This window comes from Ovis aries, chromosome 13 (genome assembly GCF_016772045.2).
Source record: "Ovis aries strain OAR_USU_Benz2616 breed Rambouillet chromosome 13, ARS-UI_Ramb_v3.0, whole genome shotgun sequence".
Classification (NCBI taxonomy): domain Eukaryota; kingdom Metazoa; phylum Chordata; class Mammalia; order Artiodactyla; family Bovidae; genus Ovis; species Ovis aries.
Window position 1 is genome coordinate 66188717 of NC_056066.1, and position 9570 is coordinate 66198286.

A 9570-nucleotide genomic window follows, 5' to 3' on the forward strand; every position below is an offset into this window, starting at 1 on the left:
CCCCTATAGTTGAATCGCAGCTCTCTCCTTGTTGGCAGTAACCACGGCAATTCACTTCACCCTTCTGTGCCTCGGTTCCTCGTCTGTGAAATGAGAATGATGCTAGTACCTCCTGTTAGGCTGTGTAGGGAGTCTATGAGGTTCTACACGTGAAGCTACCTGGCTGGCACTCTGAGTGTTTGGTAAATGTTAGCTTTTAAAATATATATATATATATATATCTCTTGTAATACCACTTTGGGAAATGGAACTCTGTAAAACGTGAAAAAATTAGGCTGAAGATAAAAGAAAATTGAAATGCAGACCAGCATGGGGGAATTTTATTGTATTTATAAAGGAAAAACTAGGTCAGAAATTAAAACGGATTAATGGATGCAGTTGTGTCTCAGCTGCAGGGAGCAGAAAATAGAGGCAGAATCTTCATCCTTGGGAATTCCTATTGCAGAAAGAAAGATAAAGCTTAGTCTGGGGGCACTGAAATCAAGGCAAGGTAGGACAGGGCACTTGGAATTAGGGTGACAGAGACTCCAGTGTTGAGACTGACCGACTCCCCAGACGACCTCAGTCTTAGCCCCAGCTCTCCCAGCCCACTCCTACTGAGAGCCTGGGCAGTCACTGGCCCTTGAAGAAGCCACTTCTAAGTCCCAAATAGGGTTAGATGAGGTCATTCTTTCCAGCGCACACATTCACCACATCACTTACCATTTATAGCAAATTAAATAATCCACTCTACAAGTACTTGTTTAATTTCTGTCTACTTCAGTGTGTTATGAATTCCACGAGACCAGAGACCAAGACTGGCCCGTCCACGGCTGTCCCCTCAGCCCAGAGCCTGGCCATCTTTGGATGATTTTTTGTTTTTTAAGATTTTTTTTACATGGACCATTTTAGAAGTCTTTACTGAATTTATTACAATATTGCTTCTGTTTTATGTTTTCATTTTCTGGCCACAAGTTATATGGAATCTTATTTCCCAGACCAGGAATTGAACCCATGCCCTCTGCATTGAAAGGTGAAGTCTTAACCACTGGACCACCAGGGAAGTCCCTGGATGACTTTTAAGAGCTAGGAAGATGGAGAAATCTGAACTTGTTAACTTGGAGGACTGTTATATGGACGTGAGGCGTGGTGGGTGTGAAAGGGTGCTAACTGCCAAATCCTTCTACTTTTAAGGCATTAATGTAAGAATTGTCCTGGTATTTGCAACAGTTGAGCTGGAGGGGGAACAATGGCTGGAGCAACCTCTGGGGCCTTCCTGCTGCTCTAGGACTTTCAGCTCTGTGAAGCTTTTAACCTGCAGGAACAAAGCCTGCATTCTTAGGATGTGGCCCTCCTTGCGGCCACTCTGCCCCACTGGGGCCTGGTGGGAGCCCTGAAGCAGGTGAATAGTGACCTAATCCCAGCATGAGAGGCACGGGGCTAGGGTGGTATGGTGGGGGGAGGCATTATTCTTTAGGGACATGTATTTTTAAAAAAAATTCTATCCTCCAGGACCTTGGCGGTCACTGGAGCAAATCTGCTCCCTTCACAGAGGAGAGAACAGGGAAGATGACTTGCTGTGTGCAGACTTGGCTGCATGAGCAGACCTGGGGCTCAGGAGTCCATCCGGCCTCCGGGGCTGGTTCTCACCTCTGCTGCGCTCTGCCTGTCAGCCGGCTGCTGTTTGCATCTCCCCAGGACAATACTTGGCCGGATCTCTGAGCTCTCGTTGTCTAATCAGGCTGGGAAGAAGTTGAGGGGGCACGTGGAGAGCTCTGCTGGGAGCTGGATTTGCTTAATAGTTTGGGCTGGAGATGTCTGGCAGAGTCACGCTGGGGCATGTTTGTGCTCACAGATCAAAACTCGGGCTCTAAAATACAGCACAGTTTCTGCAAACAGTCGTGTCGTTTTGAAGAAACGGAGTTCGTGTGAAGGGCTCTGGGGAAGAAAGGCAGGTCTTGGGCCTGCCTAGTCCCTGACTTGGGGCTAGCTACTTCTTCTTTGCCTCAGTTTTCCTCCTCTGTAAAATGGGAAAACTCACTCCTGATCTTCCCTGACTCCTACTAGGATTGTGAGGGTCAGGGAGCTGGGGAGTAACTGTCATTCCCATCTCTCCTTCTCACAAGCACTGCTCATAGTCCTCTACCCAAGGGTTTTCGGAGGGGCTGGTCTCCCTTTGATTTTACAGTTCGATGAACTTGGCAAGGGATCCAGGGCATGCATCTCAGACCAGGAGCATCAGAGTCCCCTGGGACTCTAGTTCAAATTCAGATTCCTGGGTCCTATCCCCAGGACTCATGAGTGAGGGACATTTCTGGACACAGACACTGAGGCTGGCCTCTGGCTACACACTGGAGATACAGGAGTGGATAAGAGCCAGTCTCCATCACACACGTCCCCCCTTCTTCTGGTTCTTGATGTATGGAAGAAGGGATCTCATTCCCAGTTTGCTTGGAGAGGGGGAGAGTCTTTTCCTGGCTACCCTTGGGGACAGAAGCCTCTGCAGTCCCTCAATACACACATGTGCACACCTTCATACTTGTGCACACCTTCACACTTGTGCACACACATATATTCCTACCTGCGCTCCTGCAGCAGGCTCACCAAGATGCTCTCCAATGCCATCTGCTGTTGGTCTGTCCACACGCTGTCCACCTGACGGCCAAGCCGTACCTTTGCTCCTTGCTCCTGGTTTCTCTCTCTGTTTGATTAGAAAAAGAGGAAGAGCAGAAGTTGCTGTTTGAGTCGGAAGTGGAGGAGGCCTGGGAAAGGTCAGGGCAAAGGAAGCAGAGCGGGGGTGCATCCCTCGGCCCTGTCACAATATCTGGCATAGACTCTTGGACCCAGCTGAATTAGGCTCAGCAACGTTTAAGCAGGCAGTGTGTCTAGAAGTGAAGACTATAGGCTGTGAAGTACACATTTGCAAAATATCTTCCCACAGATGATTATTAAGTACAAGGGAGGAAATGTTCACAGAGGAGAAACCTGGCAGCCGTTGTGTTACACAAGTGATCAAAGTTACCATCCCCAATGGGACAAATGGACAACATGCACCAAGAAGGACACAGCATTACCTCTGTTGCATAATGTGAATCCATTCATGAGGAAGCCCCCGGCAAGCCCAATATGAGGGACATTCTATGAAGAACTGCCCTTTACTAATAAAAAATGTCTGTGTCATAAAGACTGAGGAACTGATCCAGACCAAAAGAAACTAAACGCCACCTGTGGCTGGATTGAGTCCTGGATGAGGAAGATCAGTAATTGTTACAGGGACTTCCCTGGTGGCCCAGTGGTTAAGAATCCGCCTTGCACCATGGGCGACATGAGCTCAATCCCTGATGGGGGAACTAAGATCCTACATGCCGCAGAGAAGCTGAGCCCGAGCACCACAGTTCCTAAGCCCGTGTGCTGCAACCAGAGGGTCCACGTGGCACAATGAACGAGCCTGTGTGCTACACTTAAGACCTCATGCAGCCAAAAATATTTTAAAATTTATATAAAGGACATTTTGGGACAACTAGTGAAATTTAAATATGGACTCTAAGTGATAATTATACTGTGATTATATCAGAGAGTATCCTTTGATTAGCTATTAGGAGACACACAAAAGTACTTAAGGATAAAGGGTCATGATGATTATAATTCACTCTCAAATGGTTCAGCAAAACAATAATACTCATAATCATACCTGAGCTTGTGTACGTATGTCTAGACCTGTATCTAGGCATATATATATATATATATATATATATATATATATATATATATATGGAGAGAGAGAGAGAGAGAGTGTGTGTGTGTTTGTGTGTTTGTGTGTACATGCTCAGTCATGTCTGACTCTGCAACCGCATGGACTGTAGCCTGCCAGGCTCCTCTGTCCATGGGATTTTCCAGGCAAGAATAATGGAGTGGGTTGCCATTTCCTCCTCCAGGGACTCTTCCTGACCCACGTCTTCTGCACTGCAGGCAGATTCTTTACCACTGAGTCATCAGGGAAGCCCCAGATATGGAGTAAGCAAATATAGTAAAAAATATTAGGAATTGTTGACTCTTAGGGCAGGGCATGTTAAAGCCCTTTGTGCTATTTCTGCAACTTCTCTGTAAATTTGGAATTTTTTCAAAATGAAAATTAAAACATGTTCAGGCAGTGGAGTCAGGCTGATTGGATGCTAATTCTGCCACTCAGTCGTGTGTGTCCTTTAGAAGCTATTAATGTAGCTTCTGTGTGATGAGGGTAAGAGGACACATCCTTTGTAAAGTTGTTGGAAAGAGCACATAAGAACCTGAGCATAATGGCTGACACTGCCAAGGGCTTGCTCTGCACTGTGCCAGGAGTATATTGATGAACCAGTGCAAAGTCTTTTTTTCTGGTAGAGTCAGTCAAGTGGTGACTACTCTCAGTGTTATTACTGGAGCCCAACTCAGGGACAAGCATCTATGCTCAATGATCATTTATTAGTTAAGGGTTAAGACGAGATTCAACACTGGAGCCCTTCTGCCCTGGCAAGTCCAGAAGTGACAGCTGCTGTGCAAGCGAAGAGACCAGACTTGGTTCCTCCAAATCGTGATGAACCGAGGGTGCAGGGAGAAGTCACGAGAACGCTGGCTCACCCCTGCTGCCTGTTCATGATATCCTGGAGTAGCTTGCGGGCAGACAGCTGGCCCAGAATCTTCCGGTAGCTGTTAGTGAAGATGGCATCTGCGTACCGTGGGATCCTAGGAGGAGTCAGAGGTCAAAGGGTGGGGTGGGAGGCCCAGGGGACTGTGCTCACTTGGTCTCTGTGAGGTTCTTCTGTTGCCTCTTGCCCTGCTCATCCCCAGAGAGGGCTGGAACCAGGGCTGGGTGGTGACCTCTCTGGGGCTCAGTCTCCCTCCCTCCCAGAAATGAGCAAGGGAGGCTGCCTGAGGAGCCAGCTGGGGACCAGCTCGATTCTGCATCCTCAAAGTGCCTCTCTTGCTTCTCTTGTCAGAACTGCTTACCTGAGAGGCTGGGAGGGCAGGGAACCTTGGGAGCCGCTGCTGAGGGTGAGGGTCACGAGGAAGAACACCCAGAGCAGCATCCTTCACCCCTGTGCTGGTACCTGGGAAATGACAGACAGGAAGAAAAGGTCAGGCATAGCCACAGACACTGGGATGCCCTCTGCTAGCTCTGGCCCTCAGCCTGGCTCTGTGAGAGCTATGGTCCTTGTCTTTTGGAAGCTGTGGGGTAGGGAAGATGGAGCAGACTCGAAGTCTGACACACCTGGGTTCAAGTTCTGCCTCTGCCAGTCACAAACTCTGGCCTCATTTTCTCCATCTGTAAAATGGGCATGACAAGGCTATGCTGCTGACCTCACAGGGTTGAACACACAATGAAAGACAATGGTGAAACTACCTCTTCCTATAGGGCATTCTATGTGGGACTCAGGCCTCAGCAAGGAATAATATGTGTGCTAAATCGCTTCAGTCGTGTCCGACACTTTGTGACCCTATGGACTGTAGCCCACCAGGCTCCTCTGTCCGTGGGGATTCTTCAGGCAAGAAGACTGGAGTTGGGGAGGAGCAAACAGCTTCTCATATTTGCCTGAGTCTCCCCCTGCCCCAGTGTGGCACTGACAGCATTAAGTGGGGCTGACAGCTCAGGGTCTGAGTCAGAAAAATCCGAGTTCACATCCAGGCTTGGTCATCACTAGCTGTGCATCCCAGGACTAGGGGCTTCTCCTTTCCAGACCTCAGTTTCTCTGTCCATAAAATGGACTTGATAACTGGACCTACTGCCTAGGGTCATGTGAACATGAACTGAGATGAGGCGCCTGACGTGAGTGGTTGGCACGGGGGCGTTCTTCACGCACCTCTGCTCTGAGGACCTGCTCAGAGGGCAGGCTGTCTTGTTTTGTGTGGACTTGGAGGGAAGGGATAACGGCTGTGCCTCTTGCTCCAGAAATTTAGATTTTGCCCAAGAGTTTTAGCCCTGGAAGAGACCAGGGACCTGGGGAGCCCGGCGGCAGAACCATCTCATAGATCACGTAATTATCCTTAATGGGGGCCTGCTGACACCATGCTCGGCAATTAGGAAGAAGAGTCTACAGGGGACAGAGCCGCCTCTGCTAGGGCCGTGCTCTGCTATCAACCCAGACCGCGGGGTGGAAACCGCTGGGCTCAGGAAGACTCAGTCACCTCAGGGTCAGGACTTCCCATCTCCCAGGGGCATCCCTCTCAGCAGGATGTCCCCTCTAGGGGCATACGGACCCCTCCAGATGCTCGGACAGCCCCGGAAAGGGCAAGAGACACCTCACGGCCCACAATCTCCCTGAGTGGCTCCATTTCTGGCAGGTCTTGCTCAGAAGGGATTTCCAGCAGGCAGGGCCAGCCCGGGAGGAATCCACTTCCATCCCTGGGCTCACTTCTCCTCTCAGGATATCACCCTCCTTCTCCTAGACACTGGGGTCTGGACTAAACCCAGGAGGACTTGAGGTCCCAGGAAGCACCCCAGGGGACTGTTCACTGCTGTCTGAGACCCTTGCACCCTCAGAGCTGGAAGGAGCAGCCGTCCAGACCTGTCGTGAGCCCCCTCTTTCATGCGCTACCCTCCATCCCCCTCCCCCCAACAGCCTATGGTCCAGTTTCAGCTCAAACACTGTGAGTGACAGAGAGCTGACTGCCTGCAAGCCAGTGTGTCCTACTTCCAGGCAGCTTTTCCTGTTCGGAAGCTTTTCCCGTTGTGTCAAGTCCAAGTCCCCTTATCCTGCAAATACTTGTTAAGCTTTTGCCACTCTGGCAAGGATCGGAGCTAGAGAAAAGATGGGACCGTGGCCTTGCCTTTGACATCCACCGGCTGTGCCTCCCAGACCTTCTGTACCTTTAACCACACGATGAGCCCTTTAGATGCGTTTTGCACCTGATTTAGACCTTGGCTCCGCAGACCAAGGATCTTTAGCCTTCTGTCCTCATCGCACATTATCACACCCACCTCTCTTTTCCAGACCTGGTCCTCTGCAGGAGTCTCCTAAACAGGGAGATATTTCAGGGCAAAGGGGTCTCCTTGACATGACCACTACTTTTTCTGTCTCCCAGCTGCAGTCTGGGCTTTCTTGCCTTCTTTCTGGCTGCTCTTTCAATGATCTGAGCACATCCAGGCTCGCAATCACCTCTCTCACCTCTCAGAAGCCCTTGGCATTCTACTCCCTCCAGGGCAAAGCCCAAACTCCTATTTTCGGCGTAACCGCCATCTCAGCCTCCCCAACTCTTGCCCCTTCTCCCAGGGCTGGCACAAGGTATTCCCAGCCCCTGGGTCCCCCTGGCCCTCACAGGACCCCCTCACATTCTCCCTCGGGAGCAGGTATCATGAGCTCTAGTTTTAGACAGCCAACGAAATGAACCCAGAGAAGGGCCTTTTTTCCATGGTCCTCCATCAAATTAGTTGCAGAGTGGGCACTTCAGAATGGGCCTCCCGCTCTGCGCGGCAGCCTCTCTGATACAATCCCCTATTCACAGGGCTCCCTATTCATGGGGACACTCCAGAATTCATCCCCTGCACATGGAAATCAGTTCTGATAAGACCGAAAGTGTTTGCTCTTTGTTACCGAGTCTCTGGGGAGGAAACAAGGGGGACAAGCAGGAACACCTGCTTGGCTGGCATGTCCCTGTGCACAGCAGGGGTTTGGGGAGCTGAAAATAACCTGAGATTGGCAGATTTGGGAGTCAAGTCGCAGTAAAGCCAGTTACCCCAGGTCGTTCAGAGTGAGGCTGGGCAACCTCATAATCTGGTCAACCAAGAGGCACAACATTTGCCCAAAACCACATACCCCAGGGATGGGTCAAAACACCATTTTAACCTCTGACCGGTGAGAAGCTAATCCACAGGGTTACAAAATCCCACTGGACAAAGAGGAAAAATAACAAGAATCATCCAGTTTCTGGTATGATGAGGGTAGAGATTGTGCCGCTAGGAATAAAACAGTGGTTGTGGCAGACAGCTTCCACAGGGCCAGTCTAAGAGACTAGAATTCACTGAATTAAATCAAGCATGAGTCCAAGAACACCATCAACACCTCCTAGATGACTCTGAAGGCATTTTAGGATTTATCAGCTGTCATTATGTTATCCAGTTAGCTTTCCACCATGCTTACAAACTAATTCCGTGATTAGATATATTTGAGGTCGTCTGGACTCAGGATAAATGGGCACTTAATCTACATTAGTTGGCACATTTTGCCAGACTTCATAGCAGGAATGCTACAAGAATTCTGCAGACAAACAGAGGTAAGGTCTCAAGTACCAAACCAGCAAGGCCACTTTTGAACTTCTGGAAAAAAACACAATCTTTTACCTCTTTTAAATCTTCTGCTATGTAATTTAAGAACCCTAAAGCACTGACGTCCTGATTCACTTTATAAACTGTTTCACCGCTAGTGTTCCAAGTCAAAGGAGATCTAAGTTATTCATGAAGAAGCATCTTGAATGGTCATTCAAAAGAACGACACCTCACCTTCTTCCAGAAAGGGTTTGAGGCGGCTTGTGATAAAAGATACAAATAATTTAGGATCATTGAAGTGTGGGTTGAGAGACAAATGTGGGGGTAATGGAGTACTCCAAGGGCAGATAATCGTGCCTAAAACCTAAAGTAAGGAGCGCAGCTACAATTGCGCAAGAAAGCAAAATGTTATCAATTTCCAGGCAATTACGTTGAATCAGTTCTGAGTGATCAGTGCCAGGTACTGATTTGCACAGCCACTTGGTTCCTTTCTGAAGAAAGAAAGTGTCAGTCACTCAGTCGTGTCCAACTCTGTACAACCCCATGGACTGTAGCCCTCCAGGCTCCTCTGTCCATGGGGTTTTTCAGGTAAGAATACTGTAGTGGGTAGCCATTCCCTTCTCTAGGAGATCTTCCTGATCCAGGGATCAAACCTGGGTCTCCCACATTGCAGGCAGATTCTTCACCATCTGAGCCACCAGGGAAGCTGTAGTCCATGGCAGAATCTCATGCTTGACAGGAGAATCTTGCCAGGTGATGCATTTGTCCTGGAAGCCCACTTGGCATACCCTTGAAAAAGCACGGAGACCTCATCTGCCCCTGACAGCCCACCTGGCACCTGTCTGCTGCCATTACCCCATGCACTGAGGGTCACACATTTAAGACAACCTCAAAGTGGTACCCACTGTACAAAGCATATTCCCAAGCCCCTAACAAGGGGCCTCAGATGTACTCACCAGTCCAGGGGCAGAGAGGATGGCAGTGGGCCTCTTGGACGTGGGGTCTCTGAGTTGGTGAGAAGCTCAATGTTCTCACCCTCGTCCAGCCCAGCCCCCAGGGCCGCCCCCCGCTCCCCGCCCGCTCACCTCCGAGGTGGCAGGTCTCCCTCTGCGCTGAGAGGTCGCTCCAGCTCCACGGGCCTCGGCGTCTGCTCCAGCGGCTGCGTGGTGCTCCCACCAATTATACCTTCATTTGCCTGGGCGTTGTTAGCGTCAGAGGGTCAATTACTCACAAGTCCGCCAAAGGATCATTTTTAGCATCACACTGACAAACCCTAATATGGGAGAGAGTTTTTGCCCCTTGCAAGCGAAGATTCATATCGAACTTTATCTTGTAGAGAAAGGACAGAGCGAGAA

At 49.6% G+C, this 9570-nt stretch overlaps 1 protein-coding gene across 2 annotated transcripts; it reads right to left on the bottom strand.

The window, feature by feature from the left end:
- Positions 1-298: 298 nt before the first annotated feature.
- Positions 299-9369, bottom strand: GHRH (growth hormone releasing hormone). Of its 2 annotated transcripts, none has more exons than XM_027976451.3 (5): positions 9301-9369; positions 4963-5063; positions 4594-4698; positions 2561-2680; positions 299-436 (listed from the first exon to the last, which is right to left on the bottom strand). In XM_027976451.3, exons 2-5 carry the CDS (start codon positions 5040-5042, stop codon positions 421-423), a joined length of 321 nt encoding a protein of 106 aa, XP_027832252.1. In that variant the 5' UTR covers positions 5043-5063; positions 9301-9369; the 3' UTR covers positions 299-420. The 2 variants fall into 2 exon arrangements, with proteins under 2 accessions (XP_027832252.1, XP_060253014.1); XM_060397031.1 differs by having other exon boundaries at positions 9172-9369.
- Between the last annotated feature and the right edge of the window lie 201 nt (positions 9370-9570).

Excerpts from the sequence above, each read along its gene's own strand:
- GHRH (XM_027976451.3), bottom strand. The coding sequence starts at position 5,042 with ATGCTGCTCTGGGTGTTCTTCCTCGTGACCCTCACCCTCAGCAGCGGC. Across the intron at positions 4,699-4,962 it reads CTGCCCTCCCAGCCTCTCAG|GATCCCACGGTACGCAGATG; the intron begins GTAAGCAGTTCT and ends GACTCCTCCTAG. Across the intron at positions 2,681-4,593 it reads ATCATGAACAGGCAGCAGGG|AGAGAGAAACCAGGAGCAAG; the intron begins GTGAGCCAGCGT and ends CTAATCAAACAG.